Source organism: Leuciscus leuciscus (genome assembly GCF_965113295.1).
Source record: "Leuciscus leuciscus genome assembly, chromosome: 9".
NCBI classification, from domain to species: domain Eukaryota; kingdom Metazoa; phylum Chordata; class Actinopteri; order Cypriniformes; family Leuciscidae; genus Leuciscus; species Leuciscus leuciscus.
This window is the reverse complement of record NC_138733.1, coordinates 24708954-24727037: the sequence shown is the minus strand read 5'-3', so window position 1 is coordinate 24727037 and position 18084 is coordinate 24708954. Positions and strand designations below refer to the sequence as shown.

Here is an 18084-nt window from a genome sequence, read left to right as displayed (position 1 = left end):
ATAAATTAAAAAAAATGTACCATTTGTGTTCCACAAAAGGACAAAAATCTTTGGTACATTGCATCTATGTCTCTTTAAAAAATCCAGAGGATTTTCAGTTATATGTTGCACAACATTCGCTTCACATAACATGTTGCCTCAACTCCAAAAATTTGGAATGATATTTTGCCCTGCAGCATAAATGTAGAAATCCTTCTTAGACAAAATGTCCTTCATTATATTTTAGTTCATGCTTTTCATATGTGTACCATGCAATGTCGCCCTGCCGTGTGTGTTGGGTCTGTGGGAGCGGACTGCTGTGTCATCTGAGATCACTGATGGCCAAGGTCCAGGCAGGTTTTGGACAGGGGTGGAATAGTTCAACACTCCCCCTCCTTCCGCCCCTTCACGTAGCCCCAGTGTTTCCCGTTAGCACAAGGCCGAGGTCAGACCCCTTCTCAGACTCACTGGCGTCCTGCGCTTGATCATTCCCGCTCTTCTCCTCTCTCTCTGAGCCAGTAAATGTCTTCTTTTGGAGCTCCTCCTCAGAATCTGTGTGTGAACTGAAGTCCACCGCAACTCCCTGCATGTGAAGCTGCACGCCTGCATTTGTACAACATTTTTTTAATATTTGTGCTGGGCAAGTTGCAGATGTTTTTATTTAAAGTTCTATAGAAAGATTTCTTGCTGGGAGGAGGTACAGAGTGAGTCATTATGTAAGCTTTCTGGGAATTCTATTTGGTTGCATTGTAATAATTCCAATGAAACAGATTAGGGTAAATAACAGTCTTAAAGGGATAGTTCACCCAAAAATGAAAATTCTGTCATCATTTACTCACCCTCAAGTTGTTTCAAACCTGTATGAATTTCTTTTTTCTGCTGAACACAAAAGAAGATATTTTGAAAAATGTATGGAGATAGAACAGGTATAGTTTAGTTTAATTACGGTTATAACTTATTTGTCATCTGCTTTTATCCACTATTAATACAAGCCTGCTGTAGCGGGCCGCATCCGAATGATAGCCAAAAATATACTGATGAGTTTAATGAAGTTTATTGTACATCACACAAAAGATGAAGTGTCAGTTTTACTCCAGAAAATCACCATAAGAGCTGAATAAACACAGTATAAGAAGTGCACATTAAAGTCTATCCATACACTCCCTCTCTCCCTTTCATTATCATCAACATACACAGTGAATTACACAAAACACTTGTTACAACTAACAGTAAACAAATATATACTCCCCTTTTCAGGGGGTGCCTAATAAACTGGTAGACTTTATATCCGTAAAACAACTCTGATGAACTGTAATAAAGTGCGCGCTCTCCCTTTCATTACTGTCGTGACAAGTAACGCACCGGAGACTATAAGCTGGATCACGAAAAGCTGGTACAGACCCATCCACGAGCATCAACGAGAGTAAATGATGACGGCTATGTTCATTCTTACATCTTATAACAAAACACCTCAATCGCTTAGGAGACATTCTTGTCTACAGCTGCTCCGACGTCAAAACAATGGCAGACTGTGTTTAGCTCACTCAGGGCGGGTCTATGCTAAAACTGCAGTGTCCATCAACAGTCGTGGGCGGGGCTTGTGCAAAAGTACGTCACTTTGCATAGAAACTGCAAACGGCTTCTTCTGAGACACTGCTTATGATTTATGGGGATTTAAAAAAAGCACTGGGTGGATTTTTATCATTATATAGGATGGTTGTGTACACACACTGCCAACAAACAAGTTTATGTTCAAACACCATGAAAAAGTGAATTTTGCATAATAGGTGCCCTTTAATGATTTCAGGTTAAATTGTAAATTGTCACAATAGTTCATTTTAAATGTTTCTGCAGTGTAAGAAATTATTTTTTTATGTTAATTTTTGTTCAAAATGCAAAATATTTTATTTTATTCTTAATTTTTAGCAATTTCATTATTTTTTATTAATGAAACTAAAGTCAAATATTTAATTATTATACTTCTTATTCATTATTCAAATTATTTATTATTTTAATTATTAATTGTTTAATGATTACGTTTAAAAAAGGTCTGCAAAAATCAAAGTGCACAACAAATGGAATTATTGTCTCTCAATAGAAAGAATCGATTCTGAACTGCATGAAACGAGTCGTCTGTAATTCCAGCCTTACTTCCTGCACTAAACTACATAGGTTTGTAACAAATTTTCATAATGCCAGCCTATGGTCTTCATTGGCTGCCGGTAAACAAAGTTTAATTTTACCTGCCCTCAAACACTGTAGTTGTAGCTGAGGCCTGGGAAGAGTTTGGGTCGTGTTGTTGACATGTCGAGAAGATGCTGTTTTCTGTGCTGCCAAAGCCAATTCACTTTGCATGTATTTCAAAAGGATGAAGATTTAAAGAGTCAGTAAAACCGGCACCATCGTTATTGTTCGTATCACTGTGTATCAAATGCTGAGGAAGACTCCGGAGCTGAAATACAGATATGGTAATGAGCGTTTTGTTTCCAACACGCACTGTAAGCAGTAGGCCAATCAAACTGGACTATCTGACTAATCAGAGCAGAGTACGCTCTCGGAAAGGAGGGGTTTAGAGAGACCGAATCCTTGATTGAACCATTTCAGACACTGTGAAAAAAGAGGTGATGCTCCAGTGTATATTATGAGAAAATTTAATTTTTTTTTTTTTTTTTACCTTGGATGAATGTAGGAGGAACCTTTAAAATAGCATAATAGTTACCCAGATACTAAATGTAGTTTTGTGTCCCTCAATCTGCAGGAGTGGGAAGAAAAATAAGCCGCTTCTGAACGTGCAGGTAAACGGTGGAGGAAATGGCTGGGAAGACTCACCCTCACGGTCACCACTGCTGTCTGCCCGCTCCCCCTGCATCCTACCAAATACACCCAGTCACCTGGGAGATCCTGCGGGTATAAGAAGTACGTTTTCTTATTTAGCCCTAGTAAAAGACTAGCTGTGTACCTAGACAGCATTTTGAGGAATCACAAATGTGCTTCCATCATGAAGGCTGATCCAAAGACAGCAATGCTATGCTTCCTTTTGAGATTTGTAGTGTATGTATGCTTATTTGAGTATCACAACATTAGCTTAGCAACATGCTAACACTAAACTTAGTTTTAATTCATTTTGAGTCCAATCCGTGTTTCTTTAACATCATCTAGATAACGTTGCAACCCACGGAAGCTCTCCGTTAATCATGAGGAAGGATATCGGTCTGGATGTCACACACAGGTAAGGACCACTGAACTTTTTCCTTTTTTCATTATTATGTACTAGTTTGTCTTTCAACTTCCAGCACAACTGAAATTGGCTTTCTTATTGTGCCTCCTCAGGTTTTCCACCAAGTCCTGGTTGTCTCAGACGTGCCAGGTGTGCAAGAAGAACATGATGTTCGGTGTTAAATGCAAACATTGCAAGTAAGTGAAGGCAAGAAACATTTCCGAAAACCACATCTGACTTTCTCCCTGCTAATGTTTGCTTCCATCTCTTTCAGGGTGAAGTGCCACAACAAATGTACTAAAGAGGCCCCTAAGTGCAGGATTTCATTTGCACAACGTGAGATTTTGTAAAAGTTGTAATATATATTCAGACAGATTTGTGCTGCAGATGATCTAAAGTTCTGTCCTGTTCTTTCAGTTCCAAACAACAGAATCAGAAGAACAGAATCAGTACCATCAGGTATCAACAACCAGGTAGAGCGACCGACAGAGTCGCAGCAGTACGGAACATTGCCGAAGGCAATAAACAAAAAGGCATGTAGCAAACCACACAAACCAGGAAGTTGTGATTCTCATTATGCTAACTCCTTGTATGTGCTGACTCAGTGGTGTTATAAGTCTCTTAAAGTTGAAGTGTCATTTTTTTAAATACTTCAATAAGAATTAATAAGAAGTATATAAATGTAATGATCATTTAAAATCATTTAAGATCATTTTTATTTATTTATTTATTTAAATTTTCCAATTCAAATTGGTCATGCTAGTGACTTAGCATACGACTTCTATTTCATAATATGTTATAACTGTTTCAAACATCCATTTTTACACCTTGTTTTTGGAGAATGTTTTCTAAGATTTGTTTTTCCCTTCAGGACCACCCTCCATCCCTGAGTCACCTGGACTCCAGTAGTAACCCCTCCTCCACTACCTCCTCCACCCCCTCCTCACCTGCCCCGTCCAGTCAGAGCAACCCCCCGAGTGCCACCCCGCCACCCAACCCCTCCCCTAAGGGTCACGTTGACAGTCGCTTTCACTTCCCAGGTCAGTCTCGTTTACACAGATATCACGGAATCTCATTTACCCTCCGCTTCTAAAAACTTTTAAAATTCGACACGACAAGAAGGACTTTCTTTTTGAAGCACAGCAGGCACTTCTTCGTTGTCTGTCTGTCCTCCAGTGCTCAGAATTAACCTCTTGGATGAATGTATACTAACCTACTAATATCTGCCCTTAATGTTCATTACTAAGGAGGAATTCTTGCTGATGCATAACACGCTAGTTGTTTAACTGGGTCTTTCTCTTTTCCTTGCGGACATCTGTCTGTTTGTCCCATTCATTAGCTGCCTGCTACTTTCAGCATAGACCGCAGTTTGTCTTCCCTGGTGAGTTCATCCACACCATAAAACTCTGTTATTTACCCTTCAGGTGTGATGTCTGAGTTCCTTGTTGAGTTATCACTGACTTTTTGAGACATGAGCACCCTTCTGAAACCTAATATGACAAATGGGACACCCTACGGTCTTGTGTCCTTTGTAAGTCCACAAGATCGCAAGTGCACATGAAGTGTGCCATTTGGGACAGGGCCAGTGTTGCTATCAGTGTTTAGACTGTGATGTGCTGCCTCCTAGGGGTTATCTATAGGAATTGCTTTATTTTTTGTAGTATTTTGCATTTTCAGCTCTCTGTGTACATGCATGGAGAATCTGAAACGCATATTATTCTAGTGTATAGTTTATATTTATATTAAAGTTGTTAACACGCTAAATGTTAAAAACTATTGCTTATTGCTCAAATCCCTATGACACATTAAATGTTTCGAAAGTGACAGCAAAGACATTTATAAAATTACAAAAGAATTCTATTTCAATCAAATGTTGTTCTTTTGAACTATTCATCAAAGAATCCTGAAAAAATAAATGTCAGTTTCCACAAAGAATATCAAGCAATTGTTACAAAATTACTTGGGGAAGTGGAATCTGAACGTTAGCAACATTGGTGTATAATGTTGAAGGTGAACTTCTGCACTCAGAATCCCTTTTTTTTCTCACAGACGTATCCAGTTCCACGCATCCAGATGGCAGTTGCAACACTGGGTAAGGCAATACTTCTCATTCTCAATGACTGTTTTTTCAGTATATCTAAAAGTGTTTTGACCCCAGACCAGTTAAATGCCAGTGTCATTGGTTTTGGTTCCTCGTTTTAATTTCTGTCCGTATTCCTGAACTATAGCAGTGACTGCACACATTTTTGGTTATTGCTTCATCACAAATGAATCATTAAGTTCACACGGAACCAGTGTAGCAGCACTGAACTTCCCCTGCAAGTTTAAACTTATTATGCATGCTTCATTGAAGTTCATTCAGAAGCTTTTTACTTACCTACATGTTGATCCCAATCTGTTAGATTGGGTTTCTTCCGTGGAACACAAAATTAGATCCCAAGCATCAAAAAAGCACCATAAAAGTTGCTTAACATGTCTTCTGAAGTCATTTGATACCTTTGAGTGAGAAAAATCTAAGTTAAGTAATTATATGCTGAAACACTGAAGTTTTTAAACGGAAACGAAAACTATTAAAAATGTTTTTTTTCGCTATAATTGAAATAAAGCTGAAATAACACAAAATATAAAAACTAGATGAAATATGAAAATTATAAATGTTGCCTTGGCAACTAACTGAAATAAAAGAAGTTGAAGTACTAAAATTAATAGTAAACTAAATTAAGACATTTAAAGTTACATATAAAAAAACTAATAAAAATGACAAAAGCACATAAAATTACTAATGATTCAAACTGAAAATATTAATAGTTTAATAGTATATAATACTACTAAAATAATGGTGTCTCAAATATAATTTAATTCAAATGTTTCACATGAGGTTTTGATGTCAGAGACAAAACAGTTGACATCAATGTTTCCCTTATTTGTGACCCACATTAGAAAGTCACATGGGTTCAGAAAAACGTGAGTAAATAACAGATTTGATATTTTCAGGTGACCTATCCCTTGTAAATGATCGAGATCATACATAGTATTTATATACTGCTAAATGTTTATATGTGTTGAGTCTAGCGTGTCTTCTCTCCCATGCAGAGAAACAGACCAGTTGGATGGTAATGTTAAGCAGACATCAACAGGCCAGAGGGAAACTGTGGTGAGTTCACAAGAAACACCTTCCCCCCCATAGAGCTATCAGGAGCTGAAAGTGTTTGTGGGCACAGTTTCCAGTTTATTGTGGTGGTCACATGCTTTCCGTGGTTAACGTGTAGTGAACCTGGACACTAAAGAGACAGTACTTAAACTTTTTAGCTTACATCTGCATTTTGAATTGTGTAAACTCAAAACCTATTCTTCTTATTCAGGATGAGGAACAGCAAGGGGATGACGGTCAGGATCAGGAGGGAACGGACGATGAAAGTGAAGGTGATGAAGTGGATGACCTTCCCAACTGCAGGGGATACTGGAAGGACCACATAAGCCGTAAGGCCAGCCAGACTAGCGTTGACCTGCGGGAGTGGGATGTGCCGTTTGAGCAGCTGGAGCTGGGAGAGCTGATCGGTAAAGGCCGCTGGGGGAAGGTGTGCAGGGCCCGCTGGCACGGAGAGGTGGCCGTTCGACTGTTGGAGATTGACGGTAACAATCAGGAGCACCTGAAGCTGTTCAAGAAGGAGGTGATGAACTACCGGCAAACGCGACACGAGAATGTCGTGCTGTTCATGGGGGCCTGCATGAACCCGCCCCATCTGGCCATTATCACCAGGTTCATCTCTTTCTGCTCTCTCTTAATGTTGTGTCGTTCATGTACACTGACATTCAAAAGTGTTGTTTTTTTTCTGAAGAAGAAATTAAAGCAAAGGTGCATTAAAGGTGGGGTAAGTTGTTTTTGAAATATGCTGTTGGCCAATGTTGATATTCGAAATCAACCCAAACAAACACACCTCTTCTTCATTGCTCCGCCTCCAAAACTCCAACACTCCAATCCTAACAGCCCTGCTCCGAGTCGGTCTCGAACCCCGATCCCCCTGCAAGCGAGTCGAGTGAACTAACAATGACTCTAAACACCGCATTCAATAGCAGTCGTCAGCGAGACTCACGCTAGCTGTCCTCCGTTACGCACACAATCCAAGAGAGGATGTTAGTTTATCATAGCAGAAGGGCAACAAAATAATGCTTTACGAAAAATAAAGCACAGATGAACGAATGACAAGGAACCACAAAAAATAAATGTGCAGTACACAATAGTAATTACAAACAAGAGTTGGTTGTTAGTTGCCAACAGCAACTCCAGACACACAATGATACCCAAACCCAGTGTTACTCACGTCACGTGTCTGTTTTCGGGCCTTCCCACTTTGCTCTCTCCAGTGCTGGACAGCATTTCTAATATTAACACGGGTCCTAAAGCTCTGACCCAGACATAACCCTTTATTTTCCAGTGATCTCTTCTGAGCTTTTCTCTTTTGTATTGTGTCTCATCTCTTTTTCTGCAGTCTTTCTTCAAATCTCCCTCTTGCTCGTTCTCTCTCCTCCACGGTCATACGCCCTCTAATGCTGATTGGCTGACATGTTTGTTGTTGTGTCGGCCGACTAACTTCCAAACAGCATATTTCAAAAACTACTGACTCCACCTTTAAATTGACCAAAAGTTACTGTAAAGACATACAATGTTACAAAAGAATTATCTCAAATAATGCTGTTTCAAACTTTATATTCATCATATAATCCTGAAAAAATGGTTTACACAAAAATATTGTGGAAAAATCATGTTTTCAACATGTTTCTTTGAGCACCACATCAGCCTATTTAGAATGATTTCTGAAGGATCATGTGACACTGAAGACTGGATTAATGATGCTGAAAATTCAACTTTGCCAGCACAGGAATTAATTTGAAATTTTTTAAAACAGTTATTTAAAATTGTTATAATATTTCACAATATTACTGTTTCTACTGTATTGTTGCAATGCATCCTGGTGAACATAAGATTCTTCAAAAATGAGCTTTTGAATGTTAGTGTATATGATTTTAATGTTTAATATGCGAGCGTATGTGTGTTTGGATTTTGATTGATCTATTTATCTATCCATAGCTTTTGTAAAGGACGGACACTGTACTCTGTTGTCAGGGACTCTAAACTTGACATCAACAAAATAAGACAAATCGCTCAGGAAATTGTAAAGGTATGAAGCATAACATGCAATACATGTTCTTGGTTTTATTTTAAATGATTCATCAATGCATGTCATTGTCCAAAGAAAATGAAAGAAGGGACTTCAATTTCTATTGCCGCCATATTGAGTGCAATGGTTATGCACTTATACTGTCTTTGCTTTAACTGTTGTTGTTTTTTTGTTCTTGTTTTTTACATTCTACAGGGAATGGGTTACCTTCATGCAAAGGGAATTGTGCACAAAGATTTAAAGTCCAAGAATGTGTTTTACGATTCAAACAAAGTAGTAATCACAGATTTTGGCCTGTTTGGGATGTCTGGAGTGGTCCAAGAGGGCAGGTAAGGGTTCATGTCATGACTGCAGTATCATAATAAATGAATAATCTTCTCATAGAGTATGCTTTGTTAAGAGCTTCATTAACGCATGTGTGTGTCTGTGTGTAGGCGGGAAAATGAACTGAAGCTGCCACGGGGGTGGATCTATTACCTAGCTCCAGAGATCGTGCAAAAGATGGGACCAGGAAACCAAGAAGACTGTTTGCCCTTTTCAAAAGCTGCTGATGTTTACGCCTTTGGGTAAAAACCACATATTTGTTATCACATCTGAATCTCACCTAATGTGCCTACACTTGATTTGGGTGTAAATGTTTCATTTCTGCTTACTTTTTTCTCACAAGACAATACTATACTTTTTCTGATTGATCAATCACTTTAAATGCATTTTTAAAACAATATATTGCATGCCAACAATGGAGTTGATCAGTTGACTGTGAATGTGTCTTTCTTAGCACTATCTGGTTTGAACTCCAGGCCAAAGACTGGCCCATCATCAACCAGCCAACTGAAGTTTTGATTTATCAGCTGGGAAGTGGAGAAGGCCTCAGAACGTTACTGGCCCAGAAGGGTACAAGCCTAGGCAAGGAGGTTACGGTGAGTCGAGCCCCAGTACTTTTAAAATGATATATTATTATATCAGTGGCGAGCGGCAACCTTTTTTAAAAGGGGATGCTGGGTGGCGCTTTTTTTCAAAAATGCATCTGGTGCAGATCCATTGGATCATGGGTTTATAATGGATTATAATAAGCGAGACGCTCGCGTTCGATCTAGACAGAGTGTTAGCTGCTCAGTTGCTTACTCTCATGACACATAGCAACACAGCTAAAGTATTCCTAATATGTTTGACCTTTTATTGAAAGAAGCATACATTTACCCGTTGATGCCTTCACAAGCACCTGTAAAAGCAGTTGAGTCAGATGTGACACGCGAAAGGGACAAAATATGCTGTATTTTTGTAATTCTGCTAGGTGGCACTTATGTTACAGAAACTACAAACTGCACCTTTAAACGGCACGGCACAATGGCTGAAGATGCACATCTAAATCAGAGACGATAAAATAATGGCAGGCATCAATCTAAATGTATGCCAGAAGGTTTTTTATTATTATTATTATTATTATTATTAAGAATTGAAAATAAGTATAATATAATAAATATGAGTTGCCTGTTATAAATGCAATACAAGTCAAATAAAATAAGTATTTTTTTTAAATAAGCTGAAAAAATGCAAATAGATGACTTTAACAAATGCATAGACTATTGATTTACAGCCTCAGATAGTTACAGTAGGTCTACTTACAGTAGGTTAACAGTTTTCATTAAAAATGTATTTCCTTATAGAGAAAATGAAATATGAAAATTGTTATAGTTGTGACTCTTTTTTTCATTTGATTTGGTCTATTTAGTTTTGTATCAAACTGTGAAGGTAATATGATGCCATAAAAAATCGCATGTGCAGGGTAAGATTTGAGTAAGTGTACATAAGATTGCAAGCGTAAACTAAATTTGCATGTGCAAGAGAAGATTTGTAAAGGTAAATCGCCTTTCAAGTGTAAGAAAAAAATATTTGCAGCATTTTACTGTTATTCGTAAGTGTAATTCATGTATTTTGAAACTGCAGCTTCATGCTAACGCAAAATAAATAGAAACTGTATTCTTCTGACTTCCATTTTTTCCACACGGTTTTTTTTTTTTGCACAAATACGGCCAAAAGCACCGCAAGCCTGTGAACAGCAATTTGCAACCGAAAACAACAGTCAGGAACTGCTAAACAGATTGATCGCGTAAAATCAACCTTTGTGTAAAAAAATAAACTGTTGCAAATGTCTAAATGACTTGTGTACATGAGGCAAAAAAGTTCCCGAAATAACCCGATTTGTACAGTTGCGTCATTCTTTTAGCTGCGCTTACAGTTTTGGCACAATTCTCTCACTCATTGAGTTTTGCAAGCACGAAGAGGAGGGCGGGTCCACCTTCTTCATGTAGCCAATCAAATGAGCGTGTCTGACTCTCGATTTACTATTATCTGATTGGTTCAGTAAACACGCCAGTCGTCAGAACTTTTTTCTTCATTTGGCTCAGCATCGTTCTCGTTGCCAAAATTGTACTTTTAATGCACACATACATGTTAAATAAATAAATAAATCATGATTGCTTAATAAGCTGTGCACCCTTAGGCTGACAATATAAGTTAATGCTGAATTTCGAGCTGGTGTTAACGTTATTGGATTGAATTCTTGCACATGCAAATTTTATTTATGCTTGCAATCTTATGTACACTTACACAAATCTTACCCTGCGCATGCGATTCTTTATGGCATCATATTACCTTCATATCAAACACTATGTTGTTTTCGTTGATCGAGATCTGGCAGCAACTGCACATTTTTCCTCTTGGGTGAACGATTCTGCTTTATGATACATGTCCAACAAGGGAATTTATAGTAATTTATACTGTTAATGTTAATTAGAGAGTCCATGAATGGCTTGGGTATGCAGAGCATTCACAGCTTATATGGGCCGCACGCCCATGTAATATATATGATTATATGATGCATAATATAATATGGTCATTGTACTCCCACTGTAGGAGATCCTGTCTGCCTGCTGGTCCTTTAAAGTTGAGGACAGACCTACATTCACTCAGCTGACAGACTTGCTAGAGAAGCTGCCGAAGCTCAATCGCCGGCTCTCGCACCCCGGACACTTCTGGAAGTCTGAGGAGTATGTATCCTAGACTGGACCGCTGGCATGCTGTGGATCCCCCTTTTTTAGAGGGTGTAGTTTAGTGAGCATGGAAACTAACTGATCGTTTGGAGCCGACCTGTGCATTGTTTTGTTTTTTATTCTGAGCCTTCTTCATTTTACACTATTGGATTTTTAGTGTAGCGAGTGTCAGGAGGATGCTGTGCATGAAATCAACTGAATGAATGCTGTGTCATATTTGGTCAAACCATATGGAGCGGGATAAGTGATGAAATAAGTGATGAAAAAACGAGTGTATGTTTGTGAGTGCTTTTCTGCTACAAAAGTTTTTGCCTGTTATATGAATGGTCTGGTTTGCTAATATGTGTGAAGCTTGTGATTTTATCATTTATTTTTCACCATATAGAAATTCAGAATCAGATACTGTTCTGGTTCAGGGGGAAGGTGCCCATTTACTATACCTGTTACACTTTGAGGATGTTCATATGTCCAAATATCTGGCCTGTGGTCAGTAATGTACCTGTTATATTTAAATAATATTGTTTAGTCTGTGGTGGAATGGGCACAATCAGAACATAATTTTTTATAATAAATAAAATAATGACAATATTTGTAATTATATTGTTATTATTAATCAGTAAAGACAACTGAAAAGCCTTTTATGGAAAAAAAAAAAGAAAGAAAAAAGTAATGTTTCTGTTTGTTGTTTCTGCCCTTTTTCCTGTGGGTCTCTCTCATTCTCGGAATGGGCCGAACTACTGTGATCTCTGTCATCTGCTGTTCCTGTCTCACCACCAACACGTCACTTTATTTTCTCCTCTGTGCTTTCCTTTCTTCTGTTCAGTGCATGGCATCACCACTGTCTGCGCGAGCACTGCAGTCCGGGCCTCCGCTCTCGCTGTCCCTATGTGTACAAATACGACCATTTGTCCACGGCTGCCGTTAACATTAGCTTGGCTGCTGCATTCAAAGAAAGCAACTGATTCAGATGTCTGATTTTATTCCGTTTATTTCCTGTGTGATTTATTGATTATTCTATGCTTCTGATAAACAGAGCGTCTTACAAATCTTGGCACTGTTCACTTTTGTGTTGCTTTTCCTTAGCTGTACTTTTAGTCTCTTTAGCTTTTAAACCTTTTCCTGTTCTAATACTGAGCAAAGAGCCATTTCAGCTCAATTTTGTTCATGGAAAATATGCTGATAGGATTTCCTCCCTTTTTATTACGCTAGCAGATCTTGCCATGTTTCAAATTCCCCTTGTGTGCCGTCACATGAATGAAATGTGATCTCCATTGCACATCTGGTGGTCAAGACCTTATGCTTTTGCAATCCTTCTACTGTATTCTTACAGAAGTGACTTCCTTTTTCCACATTGTTGCTCAAAATTAAGATTTAAATGAATAATATTTTACCGGATGCTAATCTGACCTACTGAGCCTTACCAGGACAGTTAAAGAGCCTCAAAAATTAAGGGTCCTGACGAGGTATTTGTAATATCATAAAGTATGAAAGATATTTTGACCCAGCAGGATGGTGTTCAGAAACTTTTCATGTCTAATACCTCTCGTGTGTGTGTGTGTGTGTGTGTGTGTGTGTGTGTGTGTGTGTGTGTGTGTGTGTGTGTGTATGCGCGTGTCAGTCAGAGTGAGTGTGTGAGCGTGTGCATGCAGAGTTTTGGGTGATTTATTTGTGGTGTTATAAACATTGAGAGGATGATTCTTTTAGACTGCAGTGACAGAGAACTATTGTTTTATTTATTGTACAGCTAAGATTTCTTATATTATTTGTACAAAATTTTATATGTTTCCATCGCAATATTTTGAAAAGGTACTTTACTTCTGTTGTACAGCTCTTTATATACAAAGTGTCTCGGACATAAAATGTAAATTTCTAGAGTGAGATTGTGGTTTTAATGTTATGAAATTATGAATTCATATTTTTGTAAAGCTTTTAGCCACTTGTCTGTAAACACAATGTAATTTTATCCTGGCAGAAATAATAAACAAACTAAACTTCAAGTTATCATTTATCCAATTCATGAGAGAATGAGACTGTTGCATAATACATTAACATTATATAAGTCGGAAATCTGTCACTGGGAGAATAAGTCATCTACAGTTATACATATTAAATATTAGACACTTTATAAGGTACAACTTGCTAGTAGTGGGTTGGACCCTCTTGAACTGCTTTAATTCATTGTGGCAAAGATTCAACAAAGTGCTGTAAAAAATTATATTCATGATTTGTCATCACAACTTTTTATCTTTTGTCAAATCAACTTAGATAATTAATATTGTTCAGATAACATAATATTTTGAGTATGTTAATTAAACCAATCTCCTTCATAGTATCAACTCAAAATTTTAAGGAAACCAGGTCACTTACTTTTTTACATTAAACCAACAATAACTTTTTACAGTGTGGAAACATTCGAGATTTTGGTCCATTTGACGGCTGCACATCCATGATGAGAATCTCCTGTTCCACCACATCCCAAAGCTGCTCTATTAGATTGAGATCTGGTGACTGAAGGCCATTTGAGTTTAGTGAACTCAATGTCATTTTCAAACCAGTTTGAGATGATTTGAGCTTTGTGACATGATATGTTATCCTGCTGGAAGTAGCCATCAGAAGGAAGGACTGGTCATAAACGGATGGACTCAAGCCACCTTTCCTCCCCATTCTGAGGCTCAGTTTGAACTTCAGCAGATCGTCTTGACCATGTCTAAAGGCATTGAGTGATATATATACAGGGGCGGACTTAGACCAAAAAGTGGCCCTGGACTTTCTGGCCCACAGCAGTTCACCACATCCCAAATCATAACACATTGGCTAATTAATGTGCAGAATAATTTTTATTTATAGCATAAAAATATAACACAATACAAAAAGAAATGCTATTTAAACATTTATTTTAAGTAACACAACATATATTAGGTCATATTTGTAAAACAAAGGGAAACAAACAGAAGAACATTAAGACACACAACATTATTAATATAAAACTATCAAGACAGCATATCAGCGAGTCAAGGGGTATCATCTTGGTCCAGTGTAAGACACACCACACAGCACTGTAGGTTGTACAACTCCTGAATCAAGATATTTTGCATTAACACGAATCCTCATGGCATAGGCTACTATTGGGCTATCAGGTGACATTAAACTTGCTTGATGTCCACAGGCTTCAGGGCATCTTCTGGAAGCAGGTCAGCAGAGCTTTATGAGGAGGAGATGTCTTGTGTGTGTAAAGAGCTTGTGTATGTGAAACCGAGTTTGTATGTATGAGAGATGAAAGGATTCCTGTTAAGGAAACAAAACAGATGAGGGATTATTCAGCAATATCTGTAATACATTTTTATTAGTGTAAAGTAAAGTAGACAAGACTTTCTTTTTTTTTTTTTTTTTTTTTTTTTTACTGTTTAAGTTTATTTAACATATAGGTGCAGTTCTTCACAAAATAGGCTCATCTATGTGTTGGCACACTGTTAGCTAGCACTAAAATACAAAAAGTCAAATAATATTAATACTCATAAAACTTGCCCATGAAAGCCACATGGAAAAAAAGGTGCAAACTTCATGTGTAAGATGTGTTGGTCCTATCTGCAATGATCATAGCTACAAAACAAAGGTTAGTAGCAAATTTTAATTTAAAGTTAAAGATAAACATAAAACAAGGAACTCGTTTTTGGAAGAAAACAATATAATTCAATAGTGTTTATCATTTTAATTGTATAGCCTACTAATTGTTGAGATAAGAACTAATTTCTCAACACTCAGCGGTGTTTGGAATTAATATTAACTATACCATCATTGTTGCGCCAAATGCATAATCTGTTCATTTGAGCATTTCACACCTCTAATGCTTTTTTTTTTCAAATTAACAGGGAGGGAGGGCAATACACTCACATGCACATAAAACACACTCCTTGTCGGCCTCGCGATCGACTCACTCATCCATTTGCGTAGAAAATAAATGTAATATTATGATTTCCGTAATTTTTTTAATATATTTGTGTACCGGGTGGGCCGGCCCACACCGGTGCTCCAGATGGCCAGTCCGCCCTAGATATAGGCTACTATGTCTAGCATATGTTTATGTGTCTAGCCTATGTAGGCCCTATACACACACACACACACACACACACACACACACACACACACACACACACACACACACACACACACACACACACACACACACACACACACTCACACACACATACAATTTGCTAATTGTTTATCATGTTTTATTTAGTAGCCTACTGCCCAATAAAATGTAGCCTACCCTGTTCAAAAACAAACATACCTTGGGCCTTATCTATATTTTAGCACGCTTGCAGGAATTTTAGGTATCAGGAAAAAAAAAAATATGTGTACTAAGATTACAGTAGGTTATCTGTATTCACATGACTTGTGGCTACGGATAAAGTCCAAATTTTGTTTTGAAAAAGTTTTTCTGTACGAAAAGGAAAAACTGTAGGCTACACTGTACGTGTACAGTTTTTCTTTTTTACTGTACACAGCTTTGAACATTTCCTCTGTACTATTATCTTGTGCCCTGGTTGTTATTCCAGAAATGTACAAAACTTATAGAAAACTTCTAAGTGGACAAAAATGTTTGCTACAAAAAAAATCCAAGGCTGTACACCACCAATGGCGATTCTAGGGGGTGGCCTGGGGTGGCCGGGGCCACCCCTGAAAGCTCATTGGCCACCCCTGTGGCCACCCCAGATCTGATAGGTAGGTCAAGTTCGTCAACACAAGAAACGAGAAATGTTGTCAATCAGTGATGACAGCTGATCAACTGATTTAGGGCCAGTTTCACATTTTTAACTAACACAGTAACGGTCGTACTGAGACTGTGAGAGCTGATTTCTGCTCAGCGGACGTTTGGCCATGCAGGTCAGATGACCCATGAGATAAGAGCACGCGCGCTGCACGGTGCACCTGCTGCTGCTGGTCCGTGAAACAAGAGGACGGTCACACAGTTGCAACAATACAACAACGATAAAAACGCTGGAATCAGTCGATTGAGAGGTATGGTCGGGACCCAACGCAACAGAGTGCGGCACGGGAATCTGATGGCCGAGTGCGGGCGCGGGCGGTAATGCACTCGTGTGTCGATTCGCGGGAGTCGGGACTCCCGCAAAATAGAATTATCTATAAATTGAACAAATAAAAACGAATAAATTGTCATTCATCTGTTGCACAAAAGCAACAAGAACAACTAAAACAAAATAGAAACGATTTACAGGCCAGAGTCTCTATTTATAACATGTTTGCAGCGTTGAACAATGTAGCCAATCACAGACATATGTGTTGATTTCTTGAACGCAATGGCCAATCAGATGCATTTAAGATAGAATCCCCTCACCACTCAAAATGGACTTTTTGTTCAGTGCTGAATTCTGCATACTGGCAAATCATCTATTATATCAAACAAAGTGTAGATAATATGAAAGATTAATTATGCAGCCAGTTTCATTGATAATAACAGAGATTTGTGAGATGGCGATGAACTGAGATGTCAGCTTTTTAGGAATTATTAAGTGAGAAATCCGTCCTGCGCAGGTCTCTAATGTAGACTTTAAAAACAAACCACTAACATTATATTTACATTAACAGTAGCCTAGGCTGCAATCTAGTGTATGTAAACCTTTTTGCAGATAAACACAAATGCATTTTCGGACAAGTTAATGGCCAAGTTAATTGAGTAAATCATATCCCCCACTATGGCAATTAATAACAGACTATAGTAAACACATTTCCTAAATAGGCCTGTGACTGTATCTTACATTTTATGAAATAGTACCATTATTTAAAAATAAAGTTTGCACTTTGTTACTATTATTAAAATCCTCTATTGTTCAAGAGTTTAAAGGTTTACATAACATTATTTTATAGTATATATGGCCACCCCACTCTAGTTTTGTGTCCCATCTTGGCCACCCCAGTAAAAATGTCCTGGATACGCCACTGTACACCACTAGTTACATTTTACGAATTGTGAGAGAAGTATAACTTATGATTTCATCAGCACATACAAAACATGCATAACCATGTTAAGCATAGTTGACATCGTACATATATTTTAATACATTTGATTGTGAATGAGGGGAAGATTATGAGTCTAATGACGTATTACAGTTATCCTCACTGAAAGGTGCATGGCTTCTAAACAAAGTCACAAAAGGCTGTCATTACTTTAAATAGAAAGCATAGTCTGAATTTGTGCTTATGATATTTTTAAAGGCTGTGACAACTATTCTGAGAGAACCATATATTTTGCACTTTTACGATACACACACAAAAAAAAATGTTTTAGCCTGATCTGTAGGCTATAGGCTATCAGCCGCCTCGTGGAAACACTGCGGTTCTGACTGATTCGGTACGATGTTGCGCAATGACGTTACAGAAAATGTAAAGGATGGAATAGCATGAAATAAAAATATTCACAAAATAAATATTTAGCATGTTATTGTTCGACTTGACATCGTATCTGTTTTAAATAGCCTATCTCCCAAAATCCCCATCTCCTCTCCTGTAGTCTACATCTCTTATTTAGCTAACATTACTGTTGTAGCCTAAAATACCACTCTTTATTCTAATAACAATTTGCGTATGTGAACGAACTGACCAAATTTAGGAAGACTATCATGAGGAAATAGGA

General features: G+C 37.9%; 1 protein-coding gene across 6 annotated transcripts in view; it reads left to right on the top strand.

Moving 5' to 3' along the window:
- The window catches only part of ksr1b (kinase suppressor of ras 1b), a 42707-nt gene extending 29281 nt beyond the window's left edge, over positions 1 to 13426 (top strand). For 3 of the 6 annotated variants that reach the window (XM_082179691.1, XM_082179696.1, XM_082179695.1), the window contains 16 exons: positions 2738 to 2895; positions 3139 to 3208; positions 3310 to 3393; positions 3471 to 3532; positions 3614 to 3729; positions 4068 to 4236; positions 4536 to 4577; positions 5246 to 5288; positions 6137 to 6160; positions 6290 to 6350; positions 6559 to 6956; positions 8286 to 8376; positions 8572 to 8705; positions 8811 to 8942; positions 9155 to 9296; positions 11293 to 13426. In XM_082179691.1, coding sequence (XP_082035817.1) covers positions 2738 to 2895; positions 3139 to 3208; positions 3310 to 3393; positions 3471 to 3532; positions 3614 to 3729; positions 4068 to 4236; positions 4536 to 4577; positions 5246 to 5288; positions 6137 to 6160; positions 6290 to 6350; positions 6559 to 6956; positions 8286 to 8376; positions 8572 to 8705; positions 8811 to 8942; positions 9155 to 9296; positions 11293 to 11439 — 1873 coding nt within the window. In that variant the 3' untranslated portion in view covers positions 11440 to 13426. The remainder of the gene's footprint in view (positions 1 to 2737; positions 2896 to 3138; positions 3209 to 3309; positions 3394 to 3470; positions 3533 to 3613; positions 3730 to 4067; positions 4237 to 4535; positions 4578 to 5245; positions 5289 to 6136; positions 6161 to 6289; positions 6351 to 6558; positions 6957 to 8285; positions 8377 to 8571; positions 8706 to 8810; positions 8943 to 9154; positions 9297 to 11292) is intronic. The other 3 variants (XM_082179692.1, XM_082179693.1, XM_082179694.1) reach the window with 3 other exon arrangements.
- Positions 13427 to 18084: the final 4658 nt, after the last annotated feature.